This window comes from Brienomyrus brachyistius, chromosome 5, assembly GCF_023856365.1.
Source record: "Brienomyrus brachyistius isolate T26 chromosome 5, BBRACH_0.4, whole genome shotgun sequence".
NCBI classification, from domain to species: Eukaryota; Metazoa; Chordata; class Actinopteri; order Osteoglossiformes; family Mormyridae; genus Brienomyrus; species Brienomyrus brachyistius.
The window spans coordinates 15,200,689-15,226,443 of NC_064537.1; the positions used below are offsets into that span (position 1 = coordinate 15,200,689).

Sequence of the window (25,755 nt, forward strand, 5' to 3'; positions counted from 1 at the left end):
AATAAAGTTGAAGGCTCTTATAGTACTTGATGTGATGCCAAGAATTATGTTGACTGGTGAATCAGATAACCTGTCGTCATATTAAATGTCAGACTCTTCAGTGTTTCATAAACCGTGGTATGTTGTTATCTTGCTTCTCATGAGTGGTACACTTGCATAAAATTGATATCCTCATCATCCTTTTCTTTTACACAGGTGTTGGATGAAGCGCTGAAGATCTGTAACTACATCTTCACCATCATCTTCGTCCTGGAGTCTGTTTTCAAGCTGGTGGCTTTTGGCTTCCGCAGGTTTTTCAAAGACAGGTCAGAGCACTAACTCAACGGCTATGTCAAAATTCAGTAGCGTAGAAGGTAGGCTTGTAATACTCCCTGGTAACTAAATCTTAGTAATTCGTATGATGCCATTAGTGAATTCCTTTACAAATCCATGACTTTTCACAATATGAAGTTGATCACGTGAACCTACTGTACCATAAGCATAACAGAAACACAGCAGGGTTATTAAACAGAATGCAGTGATTAGCTACTAAAAATCACTTTCTTACCAATTGTATGACACATTGCACATAAACGTTGTTGGGTACATTTTTGTGTAAAATGATTGATTTCTGAAAGGTTATTGATTCGTTCCTCCACCTGCCTTTGGAAATAGGATATGTTCTCCTACATGATTATTTTTAGCGTTTCCTGGCTTAAGCAAGGATCCTGTTTTTTCTTATTTTTTTACTAGAACTCCCACACCAGAACATTCTGACAGGTCTACCTTTCTCTCTCGCTTAAAAAAATCAACCAACTGTCCAATTCAGATTAAATGCTGTATTTGAGGCAATTGCATCAAACTGCTTTTAAGAACTCAATAATGACCAGTTGCATTCAGTCCTGGAAAATTGCAAAATATATATATAACCTTTCAAGTCTCTGTTCTTATATGTGCTACACAAGCTGCCCTGTTTTGCTTACCAACTTTACCAAAAGTCAAGTATTCTTACATCTCAAACCTGACATTTCCTCCCGTTCCCAGTGTTCAGTATAAAAATTCTGGAGGGAAATTCTGCAAAAGTGCACTATGGTGATTGAATTGTAAATTTTACTTGCTTTAAAAACACCGTAGTCTTTGCAGTTTTGTATTTTTTGTTCACTCTGAAGGAATCTTCGGATGTGGAATGTTTACAGTATATGAAGATTCCACATCCCAGGCAACGCAGATTTCTTGCATGTTTTAAGAATTTGCGTCTAAGTATTTATTAAAATAATAAATTAAAAAGACAACAGGCAACCTAAAAGTAAATAAATAATACATAATTCATACTTTTTATGTTTTTATTTATGCTAATCACAGCATTTAAATTTTTAGTCTGGGGGTAACAGCTTGGGTAAATATTAATTGTCTAAAATATCATTAATGCTAACAATACACAAGTGTATGTGAAATATGCACAAAGGAATACAGGAATATGTTTCAAACACCTTTTACACTGAGCCCGCTTCCTGCATTTACCCACTGTCACTCAAAAATGTATTACATCAGTTTTTCCTTTATATCACTTCCATATTTTTTGTGGTAAAAGTTTGAACACCAGCAAACATTATGCATAGAATTATTCCAAGGAAGCTATAGAGATTGCCTAACTAAAAATCATTCCTTACTGTATGATTAATACTGACTGAATGCTGAATTAGTGTTTGAGGATCTAAGTTTTACTAGGTAAAGCAGGAGGACCATCTCTTGAACTTGATTGACTGAAATTCGTTACAGTTCTCAATTCCCACAGCAAAGGTAATTGCTGCAAGACTTGCTATAATAAACATTTTTTGATCTAGAGGCCTTTGTGCAACTTCCTTCACTGCCGATGTCCCCAGTACTACATCATACATGAATGATCGCCCCTTTCATTGTGATACATGGTGGCCCAGACAGCAATTTATACATTGAAACAGTTAAGCTGGAGCTTGACCCTTTTCTTACTCTGCACAGATGTTCTGAGAGAAACTCAATGTATTGTAAGGTTCATTAGTAAATCAGAAGTGATCGAAGGCTTTTTTTTCTTTTAAGTAAATATATTCATTCAATGAAAAACTTTCACCTGGAAGCTGTTGTAGGAATGCATATCATATGTCCTGCCATATGACAGGCTGCATAGGAATTTAGTCTAAAGTTTTTCAAATTTAAATAATATATTGAAGTAAACAAAGTTATTTTTAAAAGAACAGACTTTTTTCCTGATGTGGAAAGTTTTTTTTTTCTCTATGTAAAGTTGAACTATTTTAAAGAGTATTTATATATTTGTGTATGCTTGGCTATAAATATAGCTTGTTTGCGTTTGTACCCAGGCACCTACGGGAATTTGTGCGGGACTTAAGGGATTAATCAGGCAGGTTGCTTCAGAAAGAAGCACTGTTTAGACCCCGCGTTGCTTCTCACCTCAGTCCTCTATCTTGAATGCACTTTAATTGAAATTCTTTCCACACATCAATCGGTTTCCTCGCATTGAAGTACTGGTGCCGCCATTGAACAGACTGTCCCTTATTTCCATACACTACGGTGTTGCCGTGATGTGATACGATGCGGCAATGCAGCGGCGCATCTGTAGCAGGCAGATAACATAATGCGCCGTGCCGCGCCTTTGTTTGCCGGCCGTGTTGTTCTAGGCTTTTTAACTTTGCGCTTTGAGCTAAAACCAGCTGCACTCCGGGCAGGTGGAACCAGCTTGACCTGGCCATCGTACTCCTGTCCATAATGGGCATCACTCTCGAGGAGATCGAGGTCAACGCCTCCCTGCCCATCAACCCAACCATCATACGCATCATGAGGGTCCTGCGGATTGCCCGTGGTGAGTGCCGCTGCCTGCCCTCCCCCACCCCCAGTCACCGCCTCCTTCTCTTCCCAGGGACAGGCTGACGTGAGGGTTTCTCCAAAAGGACAGAGTCACACCTCCTTGTAGACGCAGCCCTGCCCCCATTATATCATGCTGGGCGCGTCGTTTTACTGACAAGTATGCCTCCAGATGGCTGCGATGAGAAATTAATTCCCCTTTCTTTAAAAAAAGAAAATGGGCAAATGGGAACCGTGCTTAGCCTGATTGCTGCATGCGTAACGATAGAGCTGCTTTGGGCGTCAGTATCGATTACGCCCTGCGTGGAGACCTTTGGATAAACACACTTGCACAGAGCCATCTTCTTCTGACGTATGGGGCCCGTTTGCCCAGGACCGAATGGGCGCTGCTTTAATTAAAGTCACGCCCGTCTCCAGCCTCCGCTAATGCCGGCTAGCGCTGATTTTTCTAAAAATGTCCTCCTGAGAGGTTGGTGTGCGAGGGCTGAATCGCCATGTCACCAAAGTCATTAACCCCTCACATATGCCCACCGTGTAGAGCAAGGCCCCAATAATAACACCCGCTGACTCATCCTGCGACCTGCGGAAATTACAGCGGCGCCATGGGTGTCCCGCTCGAGCCGTTACCCCAGCCAGAGGCGCCACACGTCTCCTCCTCCATCGCCCGCCGTATCGGGGAGATGTGACAGCCCAGGGCCTCGGGGGCCCGAGGTTTTTTTTCAGGATGTCGGGTGGATGAGCGTTTTCTCATGGCGAGTGCATGATCCTCCCGGCTAGGGAGGGCGGCGTGCGATTTTTGGGGCGGACAGGAGGTTAAAGAGGGAACCCTGCTAGGACAGGCAAGGTTAATTCTGAGTGACACTGGAATGTCAGCTACATCCTATGGGGGGGGGGGGGGGGGGGTCCCTTAAAAACGACATCATTGACAGCAAGGTCTTACTGATGTATTTATGTATTCGAAATGAGAATGCTCAATAATGTGAAATTCAGTCAAGCCAGATATAATGCATTCATGGTTATGGTTAAGGTTTGGGCTGGGTAGGGGTCCTCGCTGCCCATAGAAGTAAATGGACAGTCGTCACACAGATTTAAATATAAATGTGTGTGTGTGTGCGTGTGTGCAGTGTTGAAGCTGCTGAAGATGGCTGTTGGAATGAGGGCTCTCCTGGATACAGTGATACAAGCCCTACCCCAGGTGTGTGCTCACCACTTCTTCCCCGGTGTCCGGAAAATGTCATGGTGAGATCCTCTTATCTAAACTGTAGGATCCTGTTCTCCGAATCAGCTGTCTGTACCTGGCATACAGTTTCACACAATTTCACACCATTACACAATCAGAATTCACTTTATTGGCCAGGTACACGTACATGTGCTGGGAATTTGTCTTGGCACTATTGCTGTATGCACTCTCAAATCACAACACAAAAAACAAATAAACAATAATAAATAGAAACGAAATATAACATTCAAAAGCATGAGAAATACTGCAGATCAGTAAAGACTATGGTCAGTAAATCGATATTTAAAAAATATACAAAATGTGGAAATAGATGTGCAAGTATAGAGCAAAAATGATTACATGATGGCCAATTCCTGCTGGTATTTTTAACTGAATATATTTGAAAACATATGGAAAATGTTTTGTAGTGTGTCATGCTCCCGATATTACCGACAGTCATTTGTCCAGTTGCTTAATTACCATACTTCCCGTGGCTGCAAATAATGTTATTTTTCTGTCCTGCAATTACTGTGACTTTTTCATAAGCAGTTAAATATCAGCAGACACCCCCCCGGCAGGGACTTTGACAGGACACACTGTGGGCTATCCCAGATTACTTTTCTCCAGTCAAGTCTGCATGCGTATTTGCATTTTACATGGATGTAGAAATGCAGATTCATGCGTCGCAGAGATAATCGGATAGCAGGGGCACACAGATGATATCAGGCGCCGATTTAACATTCAGACGAGTTTCGATCTCAGTATTTAATGAGCCTTCGGGCACCGTCTAAATTCCTGTAAATCTTGGATATTTGCATGACCGGTCATGATAACAATGAAATATTTTTGGTCAGCGGTGGTTTTTCATTGCCCGTCCTCAAGTGTTATCTGACACAGCTTCTGATTTCCCTTTGTATCTCTTTATTTCTCCTCGTCCTCCTCCTCTGCCTATAGGTGGGGAATCTGGGTCTTCTCTTCATGCTGCTATTCTTTATCTTCGCAGCGTTGGGCGTGGAGCTGTTTGGCGACCTGAGTAAGGCATCTCAAACACGGCATACAACATGCTGACAGACCGTCTGATTGCTCAGAAAACATGCCACAGACACTCGCTAATTATCAAGAGTTATGCTGCTCTCAGGGTCTGCTTTCTTGCATGGGGTTCTGTTCCATTTAAACTCTAAATTGCCTGAAGAGTTTGTTAAACTGATGAATTGATTCATCTAATTGGTTCTTCTGAATTACTTTTAGCCCTTAAAGAGGTCATTAAAATTTCACTCCAAAGCTCTGTTTTTTTGTGGCTGCATTCAATCAAGGACTGAAAGTAACAGATTAAAAGCAGCAGGTACAATTAGGCTGCTGGTTGAAAATGGAGCCCCACCACCCCAAATGACTCTGTCAGAGCTGTGGATTTCTGGATTAGCACTGAGGAGAAGATTAGAAGACTGAGCCATCTTGCCTGGAACCTAGTGTTTCCTGAACAATCATGTTTTTCCCAGTTGCCATTCTCCTTGTCCTCAATGTAAGCTGCCTCCTGCCATCGAAAGTGACACACCTCCCATTCCGGATAGCCCTGCTGTACCTTCAGTATTTCACCTCATAAGGCATTATTAACCCCACTGGGGTGTCCAAAGTCCCAGGGTTCAGAACCACTGCCCCGACCCAGTAATAGGGACCATAATCGATAGAAGATAAGCTCATAATTTGAGAGATTTCATGCTAGAGAAGAACTTGTGGGTTTCTTCCCCAGGTGTGATGCTGTCTAGTCAATGACCAGTAAAGGCCTGCTTGTATCTAGTTGTTTAAATCAATATCCTTCTCCTTGGTTTCCCAACCCAGTCCTCGGGGAACCCCACGCAATCCACGTCTTTGTTCCCTCTCAGCTCCCTATTTGGACGGTCTGACCGTGAGCTGGGAAGGAGCAAAAGTGTGGATCATCTGTGGGTCCCCGATGGACCGGATTGGGAAACACATGCACTTAAGTTTACCTGTGATGGGGGGGGGTAGGGGAGGGATGAGGGCACACAGTAAGAAAGAGTAAATTAACTGTTATCTCTTATTCCCCCTGCCTGTTTATCACAGTATGTGATGAACTCCATCCTTGCGAGGGTCTGGGTCGGTACGCCACCTTCAAGAACTTTGGCATGGCGTTCCTCCTGCTTTTCAGGGTGTCCACAGGGGACAACTGGAATGGCATCATGAAGGCAAGTCGGGGGAATGAGGGAATCACAGCCCCCGTTAAATGTTATGCCGCCTATCTCACTTCAGGCAGCCTTATTACATACAGTATATATATTTATGTACCTCCCATTTTTTATTATATTCCAAGAAAATTTGCTCTTTAAAATTGTACTTTTATGCAATTCTGAAATGCCAACGTATCTCACACCATTTGTGGTCCTATGCTTTACTTAAAGGGGAATTTCAAATCTCATTTATTGTATTCATGACCAGGGGTGCATTTCTCGAAACCTTCTTAACGATACGTCGATCGTAAGTTCTGCCTTAAGTTGTCCCTTAATGCTCCAACGTTTTTCCCGAACCGTTCTTAGTTAAGTATATCTTCCGTAACATATTCTTTCGGAAGCTTGGTCTCTCTTAGCTGTCTCTTATCGCTGTGTTCAGCTCATACTGTTCATTTAAAATAAGACTAACATTGTTAAGGGTACAATTTCATAACCTAAAAAAACTAAAAAATAATTGATCCATATGAAATAATTATTTTGTCTGATACATGACTACAATCCTTGTTAGATTTCGTCCTTGCGCTCTGAATGCGCAGTGATTTGGCCTCAGTAACGCGTGGATTCATAATGAAACATAAGGAACGCTCTATTAATTATGTATTTATTTATTAATTGGGAAGGGGGAGGGGCAGGCTTCTGCCACTATTGGAGTTGACGTACTCCCCCTACATCCGACACCCCTGGAACGCACACATCTATCTAGATGTGCCAGACTCACAGTATATGAAAACTTTAGTTCATGAGGTTAAGAGTTCATGCTGCACATCCATTTACATATTTGTCTATTATATTTCCCCCCAGAAAAATCACTCTGTAATAGTTCTTAGTAGTCAATACTGAAGCACATACAGTAGGACATTCCCTTATGTTAAGACGGTAACATAACTTTTCTTTCTGATATTGGACCATTGCTCATCCTTATATCAATGACATGCACTCATATTGGTTCTCCCCAGTTCTAATTAATGCTATATTTTAAAGCATTCCTTCATCACTTTCTCTCATACGGCAGTCAAGTAATTGCTGCTTGGAGGGGAATAATCAATTCTCGAGCCATCGATGTCAACCAATCAGGCGCCCATTAATTCTATATCTCTTAAGAGATTGTTTGAGAAATACATCTAGGAAAACAAACACCTTTCGTAAGATATATTTTTAGAGTCTTCGAAAGGCGTTAACAGTCACCGTTATCAGGAAAGGCATACCAGATGATTACGTAACTTGAAATCATGCGGAATTATCATGATTTGGTCAATTTGCCAATCAGAACAAAAACTCACTGGGGTTGAAACATCCGCCTTTTTAGCCACATGTCTAGCTCCTGTGATACCCAGTGCTTCACCCACCCTCTTCCGCCCTTTGTCCCCTGCAGGACACACTGCGGGACTGCGCCCAGGACAACGGCCCCTGCTACAACACCGTAGTCTCACCCTTCTATTTCGTCTCCTTCGTGCTGACTGCGCAGTTCGTGCTGGTCAACGTGGTCATCGCCGTGCTCATGAAGCATTTAGAAGAGAGTAACAAGGAGGCCAAGGAGGAGGCTGAGCTTGAGGCGGAGCTCGAGGCAGAACTGGAGCTGCAAACCATAGGGGGAGAGGGTGGGGTCATGGGACCACGCCTCTCCCCCTTGGCATTGAGTGATTCTGGTGGGCATGGGGTGCCACCCTGGATGTGCGGAGACTTTCAGGAAAGAGCTGGCCCACTGGACAGTCCCAGAGACCTTGCACACATAAAGGCAGACTCCACCCTGTGCCTTGAGCCTCCTCGTTCGGTGAGTGACTTCCTGTGCATTCAGTCTGACACGTCTCTCATCACCTTTTCAACCTCGGGTGGTGCTTTTTTACTCCTTTGTAATAATTACATGAGCATCGGCATCTATTCGTTTACAGTTCATTTTGAAAGGCTTCGAAGGTCAGAACGAACCGGACAGCTGAAAATGGTCCATTTCACACTTTTTAAACTGTACATGACTATCACACTACTAATACGATGGCAGCGGTCAGGGCGATGCAGATAAACCGCGCTACCATGGACTTGGCAGGAAACTATAACATATGTCTGTGCCAGTAATACTAGGTGGTATCCTGCCCAAGGAGTTGTAGCAGACTGTTTCTAAGCAGGTGATGTCTGGAACAGTGCAGAATGACCTACATATTCAATGTATTTGAAAAGTTCAATACCTTTACCATCTGCTTAGTCAATGTCAGTGTCTTCCTCGTGGTCAAGTACACTTGCAAAATATCTACTTTTGTTATTTTATTCTTGGAGAAAACAATAATCACATCTGATAATCTATTCCTTAGCATCCTTCGTAAAGTGCAAAAATATTTTTGAAAGAAGTGAGCATGAAGTTGCTTGGTATAAAGGTATGTTCACATTACAGGCCCCCTTGTCCAATTCCAGTTTCTTTGTTCAGATCGGATTTGCCCACCTTGATGGTTCACATTCATAAAGTAACCTGTATCTAACTGTAATGTGAACGCATCTGTCCTCCGAAACGGTTTGCATGCACACATTGATACGTTTTTGCACGAGTCATCTGTGTCACCAACAACAAACAAACGCTCAGCACACGCAAAAGGACAAAGAACCACATGGATTCCAATCTGACCGTCTGCATTCATGTCACATGGCCACTAATCGCATACATATCTGATCTAGTAGTGTGAACATAGCCTAGTGGTGGGTAATCTTACCCAGAAACGGCCGCTGTGTGTGCAGGTTTTCATTGCAACTCCCTAATTGATTAAGATTACTAATTAGAGGGCTGATTGGCTGAAGAGTCCTCACACCTGGGTTTGATCAGCTGACGTAAAGGTTTTCCCAAAAACCTGCACACACACTGGCCCTTTGTGGATAAGACTGGCCACCCCTGGTATAGCCTAAGGCTTTCTCAGTCAAGCTTACTGCCCACTGACCCAACGACAGAATCCAATTGGGCAGCTGAAGGCTCTGAATGCATGTGGGTGTTTCACTGAAAAAAAAGTTACTTAAACTTCAAAGTAAACCAAATGAAATATTTTAATTTAGGATTTATTTTTTAACACTTTAATTATGATCTTCAGATAAGTTAGGGTGATTCTGATCATTCCTAGGCTTCTTTTTTTGACTAAGCTCATTTCTTCCGGACTGTAATGTCATGTTCTGATTTAAGATTCACTTTCGGCTGATTAAGCAATACACACAAGGACCCGGAGTAGCCGGAGTGAGCTCAGTTCAGTGGCTGCAGGACAGCTGTAAGCTGACAATGACAATGCCAGCGTGTTTGGTCAATTCAACTGAGGGACTGCTGCAATTCCAGTAGATCTGATTTATTGAAGTCCTGTGCTGCAAGGCAGTTGTCACTAAGTTTAATGACTTCAGCTCAGAGGCTGATACATTTTCTGATATACTTCACGTCTGATCGACTCAGCTCAGAAGCTGCAAACTAGTAATCAGTGTACTTGATCAGTTCAACTAATCTCTTACTGACTTAGCTGAGAGGCTGCAAAGCAGTTTATCACTGTGTAGTATTATGTATTTCTTCAGGGCCAGTTTAACCAACCCAAGTCATTGGTCAAAAAGCTAGAGTCACTAGGCTGTAATACCCAGAGCTGTTACAATGCTCTAGTGTGTACTAATCTTGTCTAGCAACTGGACATGTCAGTTGCAATTTAAATCAAAGTAGATCAACCTAAAGTGGTCACGTGACGACAGAACACACCAGATACAAAGCAATACACGAAGTAAAAGTAATACTATAGAGCGACGTCTCAGCAGAAGTTACGCGTAGTAATTGTGCTAATATCACAGAATGCCATTCTGTGTGGACTTGAGTGTCCTGCGTCAGGGTACAAATGGACAAGAAGAAACAGGAAGAGGAATGTATGGATTTATGAGCAAGAAAGTATGCGAGAGCGATGCCTGTGGGCAACTTCTTGTTCAGTGTGGGCTGAGATGGGTCCAACAGATATGCCAGAGTGAGTGTGTGAACACAGTCCCGTCAGAGCTGAATTGACAGTTCAGTCCCCCCCCCCCGGGGTGAAAAACAGCACAGAGCCAAAGGAGGTCAGGATCACAGATTCATATCTGAGTCAGCAGCCTTACAAACCATTAAGTGACAGCAAAATCAACTAATGAAGGTCAGGGCTGCGCTCATGAAAAGACAGTGGGGATTGTGGTGGATGACGTGACATTTTTGCATAAATACGGTCTGTTGATGAGAGTAGCTTCAAGGAGACATTTTTTTAAGGACGATTCCAGCATTAATAAACATAAATAATATATAACCGATATAAATATAAGCATACATAAATATTTTTAGATTTAAGTAATAGAAATGTATTAATATAAAGATGATCTGTTTTAAACATACGACTTACATTGTGGTATATCTGGGTAGTGTCATTCCAAAGTTGCAGTGAGGATTAACTTTCTGTCTCCACTGATATTTTGCATTTTCTGAAGAGCTGAAACAGGGGATTTGGGGCAGGAAGAGCATGGGCCCAATTACAGGCAGCCCAGTCTGAGGCTGCTTTGAAGCCAGGATTGAGTGCGGCCTGCTTATGAACTATTTCCGCTCCAGAGAATAGTCCGTGCAGAGTGGGGTGTTGGCCGCCGCGACCCACTGTGAGCTCTGCACCCTCAAGCGCAGTTTCACGCCTTGAATAAACCAGTGTTTCATCGGGAAAGAGCCATGGAACAGTGACTTGAAATAAGGTCTCTCTAATGACTCAGGGCTGGTTCTTTGTCACGTGATGTGTGACGTGAGTGTTATGAATTGGCCAAAAAATGGCCTCGTCAGACGAGATGCAGTTCCACATGTCTTTACAGTTTCTGGCTTTGACTAACTTGGATATCAGAACAGTAACGTCAAGACGAGATTTTGGATGTATTGTTTTTTTAACCCAAACATTTCATAAAAACTTTTTAATTTCTTCTAACATTTTGTGTTTTGATTTAAGGTTAATATTTATTATAAATTCTGGACATTAAAGTTACTTTTTAAAATTATTAAGTTAGCATAGATAAAAATGTGGTTGTAATATGTAATATGATTAATGACATTCTTAATCAGTAACAAATTGCAGTAATAAATATTCTAGAACTGTATACAATATATTCAGATTTTTTTTTTTAGCTCAACCACGAGGAAGCTAGAAATTTCCAGCCACTGTAACGTTATGCTTACAGTGATTCAATGTGTAAAAACAAAGCAGTTGTCATATACATGAGGCTGTGCCAGATTAATTTATATTTGGTCTGACGTAGGAAAGTACATTCACTGCTCAGTATATTGTGACATTGTTTGCCTAGACAGGATATGGTTAGTTTTGTTTTGAAGAGAAAATACAATGTATAGGTGAGACTTATGTCATGGCAAAGAAGATACACTTCTTTCATCCTTGATAATTATTTATTTCATAACGCAGTAGGTTTATTCTTGCAGTAAATAAAACTTGTGCTTGCAAAATAAGACCCCCTTCCTTTCTCCTCCTAGCACATGCATTGATGCATCCTAATTTACTTTGGCAGCGAGACAGACTGGCTTCCCAGCAGTGCTGTAGTGCCCCCTGTTGGATTCCTTTGGATTTCATTTAGAAATATAGCCAGTTACATACAGTAGCAATCCAATCACTGAGATACAAATATAGCTTGAGACTTTTATGAAGGCCCTTTGGTTCCTTAATTGGGAGCTTAATTGTACTACGAATGTGTTATTCACTTAGGCCATATATGGGTATATAGTGTATACAGCTCCTGCAATACAGAGTATTTATGAATGCACTGGTCTTCATAGTCTGGTATACATAGTAGCACTCTGTTTCATGTGTGCATCTTACTGTATGTCCTAACACCAGGGCTGGGCCCATTCCGGAATGCATTCATCAATTCCAGTCAATTCAGGAAATGAAAATAGAGTTGGAAATTCCATCTGCCTGAAATTCCAACTCCAGTTCCAACTCCCGTTTCATTTCCTGATTTGGACTGGGATTTATGGATGTATTGCAGAATGGCCCCCTGCCTGCCTAACACTTCAGTAAGAGTATGCAGATAAACTGAAACTCTACACTGCTCTCTCCTGTCTCTCTTTTTGTGTGTTTGTCCTGCCACATGACCTCCTGGATCTTTCTCCCTGAACTTTTCCCTCCCTGACTTCTCTCGCCTCCCCCGCCTCCTCCTTCCCATCCCGTAACATTGGCCCTCCCTTCGCGCCCCTTTGCCTTTCTCCCTGTCCTGCCTGCACGCTGGTCCCCAGCGGAGGGTCATGCTTGACTCCGTGTCCCTGGTGATCCAGGGTTCACTGGAGGGGGAGCTCAGCCTTATGGACAACCTGTCAGGCTCCATCTTCCACTGCTACGCCCTGCCCCCCCAGCCCTGCAAGTACTCCACTGAGAAACAGGTCAATCTCTCTCACCTACACTACGCTGCCCCCAGCCCACCCGCCACCACTGACACCCACTCCCTCCATCTCTCTCTGTACCTCAGACCACCTGTGCTGTGTGTCCAAGTCCTCTCTCAGTCGTCCTGTAATCAAGGCTTTGTGCGAGTGGATTACACAAGTGCAATGAAACTTAGCATGCTTAGGAGTGGTGTCATCGTCCCTTGGCCCTATCAAAGAGTAGCCTGGCAGCCTTTGTAGAGCTACCATGCGAGACAGGGAGACCATCAAGTCAGGTTCCTAGAGAATATTTTGCACAGTCTTATCCTCTTCAATATGTTGCTGCTTCCACACAGACCACTTTGGCTGGAGACCATAAATGGGATCTATGCCTCTTTATCAGAGATGGGAGATAAGGGCTATGAACAGGGACCAGGAGTTATTTTGCCAGTGCGTGAGTGTCAGTAGGACTATTATGGTATAATGCAGTGATCAATAAACTAGGAGATGCCTTAAATGTGCACATAAATGTCTTTGTGTTTCTTTTTTACCATTCAGGATGAAATATGACCTGGAACAAGATTAGTGTGGTGAAACGATTTCATGTTAAAGCTTTTTAAAGTGAACGGGGGTTTCTAAATGCCTCAAGAGTACCAGCACTGTGGGTGTTTTTTTTTTTTTAAATTAACTGGTACCTCAACCTTTGCCTGTAGGTCTCGGCCCACCCTCCCTTCTGCCTGGATTATTCCTTAGCTTGTCAGAAAGCATTTCTTCAGTTAAGTCCCCATAACCAACGCAGGTGACGAGGTCAGGCGCAGCCTGCGTCTCTGGCACCTCTAACAAGGCATGGAGAAATTCTAGAAAATGTGTAGGGTTTCCTGGAAAGTCTGTGCTGAGGATGCTGTGCGACTGGTGCTGATGAGTGACTTCTGCAGGCCTGATCCGTAACGTAGGGCAGGATGGCGAGTCCCAACCGCCCCACCACCCCCTGCTGTCCAACAGCCAGGGTCCTTTTTTTTTACCACGTGACTGTCTCTTTTCCATACATGTGTGTTTCTCACTCTTGGGAGTTTTACTTACACAAAAATACTCTGAGGGTAGAACAAAAAATGATTGGTTCATACTGTAAAAGAGGTGGGCTCAAGCAACTAGAGGAGGCGAGGCCAACCAATCAGATGTCTTAGTCCCGCCTCCTCCAGTTGCTTGGACCCACCTCCTCTACAACTTGATTGGTTATCTCTCTGAACCAATCATTTTTCTTTCTGCCCTCAGAACATTTTTGTGTAAGTAAAACTGCCACAAGTGTGTTTCTTACCCCTGTGTGTGTATCACTCCCAGCTACTTCCTGACACTGGCACCTCTGTGCATGTCACCATACAGGTGTGTCCATCTAAAAGTCTACCTGGGTCCCCACATGCTAACGTTCTGTATCTCCATTCGTCTGTCTGTCCGTGACTGCCAGGTATGGCCGTTCTCACCCTTGGCTCATCTCTTCCTGTTTAGATCCCTCTAGCGGAGATGGAAGCTCTGTCTCTGACGTCGGAGAAATCCTGGTCCTTAGCTCTGACGGACGACTCTGTCCCCGACGATTTTAACCCCTTCTTACTAACCAGTTTGGAGTGCAATGTACTCACAGTAGAGCAAAGCTCATTCTCTTCTGCGGTCCTCTTGGTCCACCCAGGGCTTCCAAACACACCTCCACCCAAGCTCTCCCTTCACCTTACCTACCAGCCCAGAAGGTGGCTGTCTCGGGACAGGCTATCCTCAGTGTCGCTTCCTCTCCTAATAGTGAAAATTACCCACTGAATGAAACCGCATACTGTAATAACATTAAATAACATTGTAACAATGGTATTCTTATGAGGTCCTCACAACTTTGAACTGGTTTACAATTTAAAATGAATAAGCGATGCCCTTTGTAGGAATTACACTCAGGTAAAAGATTCAGGAACAGAACATTACAGCTCTAAATTGGGATGTGTATGAAAATGAAGGTAAAAACACACAAAAACAAACATTATAATCGATTGCAGGGGTGCGGCTGGTTTGTGCTGGTGTGGCTCCTCGGATGCCCTGGGCTCCTTAACCATACGCTTCTCTTTCTCTCTGTACACATCCCACTCCTCCAGCCTGGTGTGTGTACGTTCCAGTCCAGTAGAGTAGTACTGCCCGTCTTCCACTTGGGTTCTCTGCGGCTTTCTGCCTGTCTCTTCCAACATTTCTGGATCCCATCTCTGTTCTAGCTTCTGCCGTGTACCCGTCCGTCTCTCTCTCTCTCTCTCTCTCTGTCTTTTTCTCTGTGTATCTCTGTCTGGCTCTGCTTTGTGGTTGTTCCTGTTTTGGGTTCGGTCTGTATGGTCCTCTCCGTGTTTTACATGGTGACCACCGGCTGCCTCTCCTGTCTTCTGACAGAGGCCGTGGGCGGAGCTTGCACAGAGAGGAAATGGGCACAGCCGTGATAGGGGTAGAGTCACGACTGATTCATGGCGTCGAATCAGAATGAATTTGGTCAGAATAAAATGACACTGATGATGCATTAACCTGGCTTTTTTGTTGTTGACACATCAGTATTTCAAAAGGCATCTGTTATGTATATGTTTATATATATATATGCAGTACTGTGCAAATATTCTGTGACCAGGATGGTCCTGTTAGGATGGATTGGGAGAAGGACCACCATGCTACAGCCCGTGTCATCACTGTGTCCGTCTCCTACTTGTGGCCGGCGTGAAATGGTGCCGTCTTTCAACCATCGTGTGCCAACGCATCCAGCCTTTGTATGTCTGCCTGTTTGTGGGGAGTGGTCTCTCGGCGTGGCCCCTGCACCCACCTTGCCACTGCACTACTCACTCTGCCCCACTGTCTCTAGGCGGAGTCTGTTGGCACTGGGGAGAAGCTGGAGGAGAACATGCTGAGCGTGAGAAAGGCACTAGTGGGTCGCACCCACTCCCTGCCCAACGACAGCTACATGTTTCTCCCCATGCGGGCCACATTCAACGCAAGCGCGCATGCCACCCCGAAGAGGGCCCAGTCAGGTACCGAAGCCCACAGCTGTCACTCAGTCATTCATTCCTCACACGTGCAGCACTGTGCATGGCTGGTTTTTCTGCTTCATTTCCATAGAAAAAAAAACACAATTTAACATACGCAAAGAGTAACACAATAAAAACTAAATATGACAAGAATTTCTTCCTTTCTCCAAAATGTCACTGATATCTTGTTGGATAGATCGAGGAATGCCGTTTTGGTTTGCAAACCTCTCCTCGGGGGCACCTCAGCCATTTCTTGCATTTGTTACATTTCACCACCAGCTCTCTTAATTAGCTAACTTGATTGGTTGATTTTCCACACAAAGTGGGATAGTGTTTGAGTCATATGACAGATGGGTGAATTGGATGGTTGCTGCAAGAATTGGGCGGCATTGAAATGACTCGGCTGACACACTAACAGACATGATGTCATACATTTATACCAAACATTTAAGCATTATTTTCTTTGACTTTAACTGTATGTCGTCATTAATTAATTGCAGACTCTCGTGTTAGCTAACTTGATCGTGCCGATGCTCACTGAAGCTGCCCCCTTGTGTTCGCCACAGGCTCCAGCGGCTCGGTGCGGTCGCAGCCCCAGGAGCGCTCCCAGCAGCTGGTGGTGCCCTCTGACCTCTTTCGCCCAATCAGCCCCCACAGCCTCTCCGACTCAGAGAGCATCCCACGCATCCCTCCTCCCCGTCGAGGCCACACCTTTGCCCGCACTTTACGCAGACAGGTGAGTGCAAATTGATTTTGCGCATGACAACTCAATAGAACATTTCGATAACACAAAGAGGTACATAACACATACTGTAGCCCTTAAGCTGTACATAACAAAGGAAATTACGGACACATATTGCAGGATACATCAATATTTTCAATAATTTTACACATTACTACAATAATCTTATGATGTATTACAATAATATTACAAGTAAAAAAATCAAACAAAAGAATTGAGAATAATTCTCAAGATATAATTTAAATACTATCACTGGGCTCATCAGTTAAATATTATATACTGTAGGAAGATCCTAATTATACTACAGGATATATATCATGCATTATGTCCGTATAACTGAATTTATCATCATAGTGTTTGCATATTCCACACAGTTTAACAGCAATAGTTCACTTGGTATCTCTTATACAAACTGAAATATTTAACAAACGTATAGCAGTGGGTATATTACAAATACATGTAACATATTCTGAACAACTGGTGTATGAGTGTTGGAAATGTGCTTTCGACTCAAATCAGTCTTTGCATGATTGTTTACATCTTTATTTCCATATTATCAATGATAGTTTTAACTAACTACACTGTCCTTGAATTCTTTTCTCTATGTCTGTTGTTTTTTTGCTTGGTAAATTACTAAACTCTCAGATCAGCCTGCTGCATCGCAAGCCAGACCCGAAACTGCAACTCAGAGACTGATATACCTGTTTCTGAAACACACCCCCTCCCCCAAACCTTCACCCTCCCAAACCCAGCCCCCACCACCACCTCGTCGTCCACACCCCCATGTTTCACCACCAAATAAATTGTACTGTGCAAAAGCCTCTGGCAGTCAAAGAAAATGGTGCTTCATTGATCTTAGTGTAAAACTGTGACATGGGTAAAAGTGTGTGAGTATTACCATATCAGAATGTCTCCAGAAATCACCCAGTATTTACAGCGACCATCCAGTTTGCCCATGCACACCTCATATAGCTAACTGACACCCCACTGACTTTGTAAACTAGTGTAATTTATTGAGTGAGCTGGTTGTGAAATTTACCAAATGCATGGAATGGCTGAGGTGCCCTCAAGAAGAGATTAGGGAACTGAAGCTGCGATCATCTAGCAATCCTATAACGATATCTGCGACATTTTGGAGAACGGAAGAAATTGCTGTTCATTTTTATAGTCTTACTCTAAATTTGAATATGTTCTAATATTAAATTGTGATTTTTTTTTTCATCAGCAAAATATACACTTACTACCCAGATAAATAGCTTTAAACATTCCCTTTGACTGTCTAAGACTTTTGCACAGTACTGTACGTCACAGGGGCTGCTGTTGGATAGGGAGGTCGCTGCCTGTACATTTCATTTACAGTTTGTTTACACAAACCATATGCAGCTGGTTAGAAACAGTTACCAAAGCATTTGGTTAGAAACAGAGGTAATATAAATGTCATATAAGGCTGCTCCTCTACAGTAGTCGGCTAATGTAGGAGCAAGCTGTTTTGTAAAGAAAAATATATAATTTTATACTGAAATGCTTACCTGCTAAGACACTGAGTAGCAGGTTACCTAGTACCGTTACTGGACTTAAAAAGAACATCTGCTGTGATTAATCTGAATTACCTGAGTACAACTTCCAATCTTAATTTTATCATACAAAACCTCACCTCTGGGGATGTTCTCTGACAGCCTGCAGGATGCATTCAGACTCAGGAGGTAACATTGGATTTCTCATTGTACTTGTGAGTGCAGAATACTGGGGGGAAAAGAGCAAGCAAATGTAACTTCATCTTGGATTTTTTTTTTATGATTAGCGGTTTATTCGGATTACTGACAAGCTCCTACGGATTGTATTTGCTTGAATTAGATTTTTTACTATAATATGTATGCTTGTCTGGCATGTAAAATCCATAAAATAAAACGGAAAATTGGAATGGGGGGGGGGGGGGGGCGGTAAGGTAGCATGGCAAGGTAGCACCACGGAATATCTAGGTATGTCCCCTTTGCTTGCATATACACCAATATTACATTTTTATAATTCATTCATATAGCATTTTTTGAAAAATTTATACTGCTTCAGCTCGTGATTCAACTTCAAAACACTTTTTTAAAGTGCTTATTTTCCTTTTTGTTAAAACTCAACACATTTTCGCAGACGGAAAGTAATGGAAAGTGTTGTAAAATCAGTGAATGAAAACCGAAATCAAAATGAATGCAGCAAAATCAGTGAAGGGAAAGCTGGTACATCTTTTCGTCCACTAGATGTCCTCGTGGTCTCCCTTATGCTAGTGCTGAGACGCCCATAGGCAGGCTGTTTCAGAGCCTTCCTGTCACAAATGAGAGCAAGAGATCTGACCTGCCATGCCCACTGTTCTCTCTTTTCTTAGCCAGCCTTTTCTGTGCCAGGTCTGGTTTCTTGACCCTTGGCTTCACAGCTTCTGTCTTCCAAAACATTGCTCTCTTCTCTGCATTCTTTGCCCGCAGCTGTCTGTGGGAGAGGAAAGGTCACCGGCAGAGAATTGGACTGTTGGGTGCGTGTCCTCAAGACACCCTCAGCCCAGAAGGGCCATAAATTTCAAAAAACAGCTGAAACTTTCTCTTGCCTTCTCTCTGTAGTTTTGTAACTAAAGTCCCCTTGTTTCGGCCCACCACTATTCTCAAAGGTAGCAGAGCACCTACAATACCAGTAAAACGTTTTTGCACACACTGAGATTTTCTGCATGTGCATGTTACTCACTAGAAATACAGTCAAGATTCTTTGTTAACAAAGACATTTGTAGTATGTTCACTGTTTTAGTACCTTTGCTAGCAAAAAAATGTAATACAAGTATCTTTAGTTCACCAAAATAGCCCCCTCTAGCAGTTATAACAGCTCTATTTCATGGGATGAAACCGTTAACTAGCGCATTTAAAGTTAAAGGACAGCCCAGAATTTAACTAACCCATCACCACACAAGCATTTAATAGGATGTCGGACATACACTGTTACATACTCTTTCCATATTATAAAGGAAACTTGTTTTTAATTATATTTTCATTTATAGTTGTTCACTCAACTTTCCAGTGATTAACAAGAATAAAAAATCTGCAGTTTATGAAGTAAATGGGAAAGCGGTATAAACCTTTGGTGTGCAAAAACGTTTGACTGGCAGTGTGCATGTCTCCTTGCATAAAAGAAATTTGCCTGAAACTCCATGTTTTTCTCCAGTATAATTCAAGCAGTGAAATCTGAAAGCCTTATTATCTCTGAATGTGACATGTCTGTAAATACATTATGTCCCCCGGATTCTCCACTCCTGTTGTGTTGCGCAATGCTGAAATGAAGGCCCCGTTTTTTTTTTTTTCTCTTAGTGTCACTGTATCAGCTGACCTGTGTGTGTGTGTATGTGTGCGTGTGTGTGTGTGTGTTTTTCTTGAGAGCTCTCTAATTTTCAGCTGAAGGAAAGTCAAGCTGTTGTGATAATTGGCTTGCACATCTGAGTATTTGGTACTCAAGCTGAGCACCCTGTTATGTGGAGTGGAAATTAGTCGCTATTATTATTATTATTATTATTTGCTGTAATGGTAGCGCACAGTTCCTCCTTGAAACTTCGAATTCATGCAGGGAGCTGGTGTTATACGTAGTGTGATTCGTGTATTGATTAGTAGAGATTTTAGAGTTGAAAGAGGTTTGGTTTCTGTGTCGGAGAAACACACTTCAGGTTTGTTTGTTAAGCTAAGGCAAGTAGGGGTGAGGAGGAGGGGTGGTACATACTGACACACAATATAGACGTCAACAATGAAGCAATGTTTAGAATGGGCAGTGATGGGAGCTGCAGAAAACGTAAGCTGTGTCATCTTGCTAGTTTTCTTTTTTAGAATATAGACTTGTGGAAACATCTCAAAGCGACTTTGCTTTTATTAAAAATCTGACACATCAATCCCTGAAACTAATCCCTATGAATTCATAAGGGTTTCACCGCTACAACCCATCCCCTTTGACCAGTTCACACTAACCAGTCTCCCTTTCACCTCCCCTTCCCCGCCTACCTCACCGCCCACTCATTCCCCCCATCGCTCCAGGTGGCTGTGATCAATGACTCACAGGAGGCACTCTATACAGAGACAGAGGAGGCTGGCAGAGCACAAGGACTTGGGGGCTTGTCCGTGGCACCTATAGGCTTCCCTACCCAGCAGAAACAGCAGCACCAGCAGCCCACGGTCCTCCTGGTTCCTGCCACCCCCGGGGCCTCCCCGAGTCCTACCCGCTCCAGCGTGCACACCCAACACACAGTCCACAACCAGCGCAATGTCTCCAAGACCCCCCCGCCCCCTCGCCTCCCCGTGCCCCCAGCGTGCACCAAGACCGAAGAGAAGACGGAGGATGACTCTGTGGACCAGGAGGTATCCCGCATCATCCGAGCAGGCTTAGTGAGCAGCGCCGGTGGAGATGGCGGAGGGAGTCACAGCCCCTACCGGAGGCAGCTGAAGAAGTTCCACAGTGCGGACACACAGGGCCGGCGGGTGCTCCTGGCACGGCCCTCCTCTTGGCTGGACGACCCACGGCGGCACTCTATCGAGGTGTGCTCCTCGGTGGAGAGCAGCCCCCAACGCAGCCCCCAGCGTAGCTCCGCCTCCTCTGGCTTTGTGTCGCGCGCCAACAGCCTGCAGCAGGCGCCGCCGCTCCTGCCCTCCTCTCCCCGCCGCAAGAAGAAGATGAGCCCCCCCTGCATCTCCGTGGAGCCAGCCGAGACGCAGGACACCACGCTGGCCAGCCAGGACACCTGCCTGAGGCGACGGGCGCCCTCCAGCGACTCTAAGGACTCCTTTGACCTCGGGAGTGCGGATGGATCGCTCCAAGATCCCGCTCCCACCCCTAAGCTATTGACTCTGCCCAGCTTCTCCTCCCAGAAAACGAGCGCCGAGCACTGAGCACTGAATCGCACACACGAGCGGGAACACACTGACCATGATAGTCATAGTAACAATACTGTAGAGTAATAAAGATGATAATATTTACAGCGGTACCTATCCATGATCATCGAGTAATGACCATCTTTTGTCTGTATCGGTAAAATAAAGACATACAGAAGAAAAAAACTGCTTAAAAGATGAAAAACATGACTGTTCCTCTTCCAAGACACTTGCAAAAGTCTGCAGGTGAATCCCAACACCTCGTTTGGAGAAGTCGGCACAAGGCCCTGCTCGGGGCGCCCTCTGCTGGCTCCTGCTAGGCTGCCAGCTATGGTACTGTAGGACTCTGGTCAGAACAGGGCCGCTGTGGAGGTACAAAGCAATATGAACGTTTTAGAGACACTATTTTCTTAAATTATTTGGTCATAGTGTTTGTACAGGATGTAGATTTTTTTAATTTCATTCTATTTTTATTTGTTTTTTTGTGATTTTTTTTTTCTCAACGTTAAATTGTTGTTTGTTTTATTTTTTCACCATAGGATATTTTTAGCGTTGTTGATTTAACAAAGGAAAAAAAAAGAAAAACATTTTCCAAAGTGCTGAGACCCACGTATTTGTAGGAATAATACAAAAATTCAATTATTAAACTGTTCATCAATTTTTAAGCACAAGAGCAAACCATAGTGCATTGAACATTCACATAAAATAAAAATGAATACATAATTTTGCGTTTAGGAATACAATCTGTAATGAGTGGGGAGGACAGACTTGTGGGCAAGCTTCACAGAAATGTGCGTTTAAAATTAAAAGTAAGCTACCAAAGAAAGTGAGATTGTATGCTGGTGATGCAAACAAGACCCCAGACAGGACAAGCTATACTGAGAGTGATGCTACCAGACCTGTTCACTTATTACAGAGCAGTGTTCTGGAGACCTTAAACTTTACATGCGTAACATTCAACACGAGAAGTGGGCGGAGTTCCCACTTGTGTGCTTATCTGTGGTGCTGAGTTCAGTTTCAAGTGTCATTTGTAAATTAGACGTTCAAATCTGGTAATGCCATTAGCCTTTTGCTAAAGTTTTAAATTTTTTGTCTGCCTCTTTAATTTCTCACGACCGCTTATGTAAGCTCCATCAGGAATATATGTATTTTTGCGTTTAGTTTTAATTCACATATATTTCCCTTGAGTAAGCTGAAAAAAAAATAAGTTAAAATCAGAAGTATGAACAGTTTGGATAGTAATTCGAAAGCTTTTATGTGAAATAATTTGCACCAGTAAAAAAAATGTACTCTTCTATGTTGTTGATTTTTTGAGCTTAGATTATCCCCCAGATTTTGATACAGATCAGTATTTATACTTAATATGTAAAAACTTGGCTGGATATAGAGAAGTACTGTGCAAAGAGGGGAGCAGAACGGTTTGTCTGTGCCTAGAACACATTAGTGATAGTCTGACTAATGTCTAGCATACCTAGTTATTAAAACATTAAACCGTTTAAAAGAACCATTCCCCGTGTGCTGTTTTAATTTACATTTAATGTGAATTTAATGATCGCAACAGCGAATGCAGCCGACCTGGACGTAGGGTTATGGTTAGGGTTAGGGTTAGGGGTTAGGGTTAGGGTTCGGGAAACACCAGAGCCCTCTTTCAGTTCAGTTCAGTGCAATTCAATTCAGTGCAATTCAATTCAGTTGAATTACTTTATTGTCATTGGGTAACATAACAAAATAACTTTTGTGACAACCTCAAAGGTGCACTTAAAGAATGCAAATAGTTAATACATTCAATACAAAATAAAAGCAAAAATAAAAATCAGCACAAATTATTTAGTCATGTGCTTTCATCTAAAGCACTTTGCTGATGGGACACCATCTTCGGAACTCTCTGACATGAAAATAGCAATTAAATAAGAAATATACTCACTATATGTGTCCATTCATCCATTTTCCAAACCGCTTATCCTACTGGGTTGCGGGGGGTCCGAAGCCCTTCCAGGAAGCAATTGGCACGAGGCAGGGAACAACCCAGGATGGGGGGCCAGCCCATCGCAGGGCACACTCACACACCATTCACACACACATGCACTCCCATGGGTAATTTAGCAACTCCAATTAGCCTCAGCATGTTTTTGGACTGTGGGGGGAAACCGGAGTACCCGGAGGAAACCCCACGACGACATGGGGAGAACATGCAAACTCCACACACATGTGACCCAGGTGGAGACTCGAACCTGGGTCCCAGAGGTGTGAGGCAACAGTGCTAACCACTGCACCACATGTGTCCATTCACATCTCTATCAATAGCATATTTTTTCATTGTAAAGGTCTCGTTCACTGAAACACTCGCATTCTCATCATTTTCCCACACTTTTTAAAATGATGTTGCCCCTGCTCAGAGATCAGGGCCTGAGGTTTTTCTCAAAAAAGAAAAATTGCCCATTGCCAATCCAAGATTTTCATGTAGATATTTGTTGGCAAATATCACTCGGAAAGTATTCAAGCACTATTTGTCAGCAACCTTGCCCTGTGTTTCGTCACCCTTAGTTTTCTGAAATCATCCCAAACTCCATTACCTGGTTGCCTGCCCCCATTTGTGTGGCCACCTCAATGTCCACCTTTACCCCTTGAGTTAGTTACACCACCTGCTGTTAGCTTACTGGTTCCATCCTCTGCATCCCATGATTTTTATTATACAGCTGTATCTCATGCTAATTTGCTAACTGGATGACCTCTGCATCTACTACAGCTCTCCTTTAAGCATTATCTGGATTTCAGGTAGGTCCTGTGCACTGGGTCTCTCACTTCATTCATTATCATTCAGGGCCTGAATTATTCATTCAGGGCCACAATCTGGGGGGGGGGGGGTCCCTGCTGATTTTGACCTTTTTTGTAGTAAAACCCCTGATACGAATGTTAACTCCAAATCATTCATATAACAGTTTTGGTTAAAATTTAATAATGTATGATAATATAATACACCTTCAAATTGGCCTATCAATCCGCCAGAGTAACACCCTCTTCCCTCTTACGAACAGCCCTCGGCCCCCACCCTGAAAGGTAAGTTTTACCACTGGCATTCCGCACTTTGGTTAGCAGATTACTGATGTTCTGTAATTTTTAGTTCCCTTTTGTTCCTCTTTGAGTTCCAAAAAATACCTTACATGGCCCCCTTAAGGAGCCCCTATGTCAGTCTAGGGCCCCCAGACAGGTTAGTCCACCATCCATCGTTTGCCAGAAGCTTCTGATGATCTTCACTTTTATCCCCCATGCTAGGACAATGTAGCCTTCTATGCCGTTTCTCATTGTTCCAGTCATGCCAGGGCTGCTTCCTGACTCTCCTCTCATTTTCCTAAGAGTTTGGGTTTATCTCTTGGGTCAAAAATTAGACTAATTATACTGGCTTTGAATCCAACTCAACCATCTTCCAGAGTTTCAGCGAAACGTACCTCAAAAATACGCCTTACTCTGAATGGATGGTATTAATTAACACATTATCACAGCATTATGTTTCAGCATGTCATACTGTATAGTTTCTTCAAGGTTCTCCACGTTTCTGGACTGTCATGGTCACTTAAGAATCTCTGTTTAAAGCTAATCCACTTTGCAAGTATTTCCTGTTTATTCTGCCACCATTGTTTACATGTCCCTCAGAGGTGACATACCGCCGTTCCAGGGAGGTCCTGAGTATTACATCTAGTCCCTCTGTGAAAGGTGCCTCTCCAGGGATTTCAGGAAATCACTGGGATCACCATCACGGCTTCCAGCAAATGGTGTGCCAATGCTTGAAGTCTGAGGGTACAGCCCTGCTTGTTATCAGGTTTCCTTCTCGGGGAACCTATCTCCTGTTTTGCATTATGTGGGAAGTCCTTAACATAAGTCAGATTTGTTTTGCGTCTTAGGCAATAATGTCCTTGGGGATGCACTAAGCTAGCTTTTGTCTCCGACATCTATGCTATTACTCTAGTGTCAAATAAATCCCTGCTAAGCAGATTATAAATTTCTCATATTCATTCTGCTCCTATTTTTTTCATAAACACCGTATGGTCTAAGGTAAATGTTTCAATTAATTCCCTAGCAGCTCTAGCAGTATTATTAAAGGTTCAAGTAATGTATACATATCCTCATGGAAATTAGAATGCATTAAATTAACATTGCTTTACATGTAATTCCACAAACCATCCATGCCCTGGTCCCCATTTTGTCAGGGAATATTGTAGTGCATAAAAAAATATGCATTGTTGCTTCAGAAATGAATAATAATATCAACATATTGTATTGCTGGGCTCTATTTTGTAATGTCCTGCTGAGGAAATATCTGTCTCCTATATCCCATTGCTATATAGCAGAATTGCAACATTTTCCCTAAGAACTGGGGAAAAGCATCATCCATTTCCTGAATAGTAAACAAACACATTCATGCACCCTGTCACTCCCTGGCCCATC

At 43.1% G+C, this 25,755-nt stretch overlaps 1 protein-coding gene across 3 annotated transcripts in view; it reads left to right on the forward strand.

The window, feature by feature from the left end:
* The window catches only part of cacna1g (calcium channel, voltage-dependent, T type, alpha 1G subunit), a 192,548-nt gene extending 169,732 nt beyond the window's left edge, over positions 1-22,816 (forward strand). For all 3 annotated transcript variants that reach the window (XM_049013647.1, XM_049013648.1, XM_049013649.1), the window contains 11 exons: positions 196-305; positions 2,700-2,833; positions 3,960-4,030; positions 5,009-5,087; positions 6,134-6,255; positions 7,670-8,068; positions 12,536-12,679; positions 14,162-14,284; positions 15,528-15,693; positions 16,257-16,426; positions 20,482-22,816. In XM_049013647.1, coding sequence (XP_048869604.1) covers positions 196-305; positions 2,700-2,833; positions 3,960-4,030; positions 5,009-5,087; positions 6,134-6,255; positions 7,670-8,068; positions 12,536-12,679; positions 14,162-14,284; positions 15,528-15,693; positions 16,257-16,426; positions 20,482-21,330 — 2,367 coding nt within the window. In that variant the 3' untranslated portion in view covers positions 21,331-22,816. The remainder of the gene's footprint in view (positions 1-195; positions 306-2,699; positions 2,834-3,959; positions 4,031-5,008; positions 5,088-6,133; positions 6,256-7,669; positions 8,069-12,535; positions 12,680-14,161; positions 14,285-15,527; positions 15,694-16,256; positions 16,427-20,481) is intronic.
* The last annotated feature ends 2,939 nt before the right edge of the window (positions 22,817-25,755 follow it).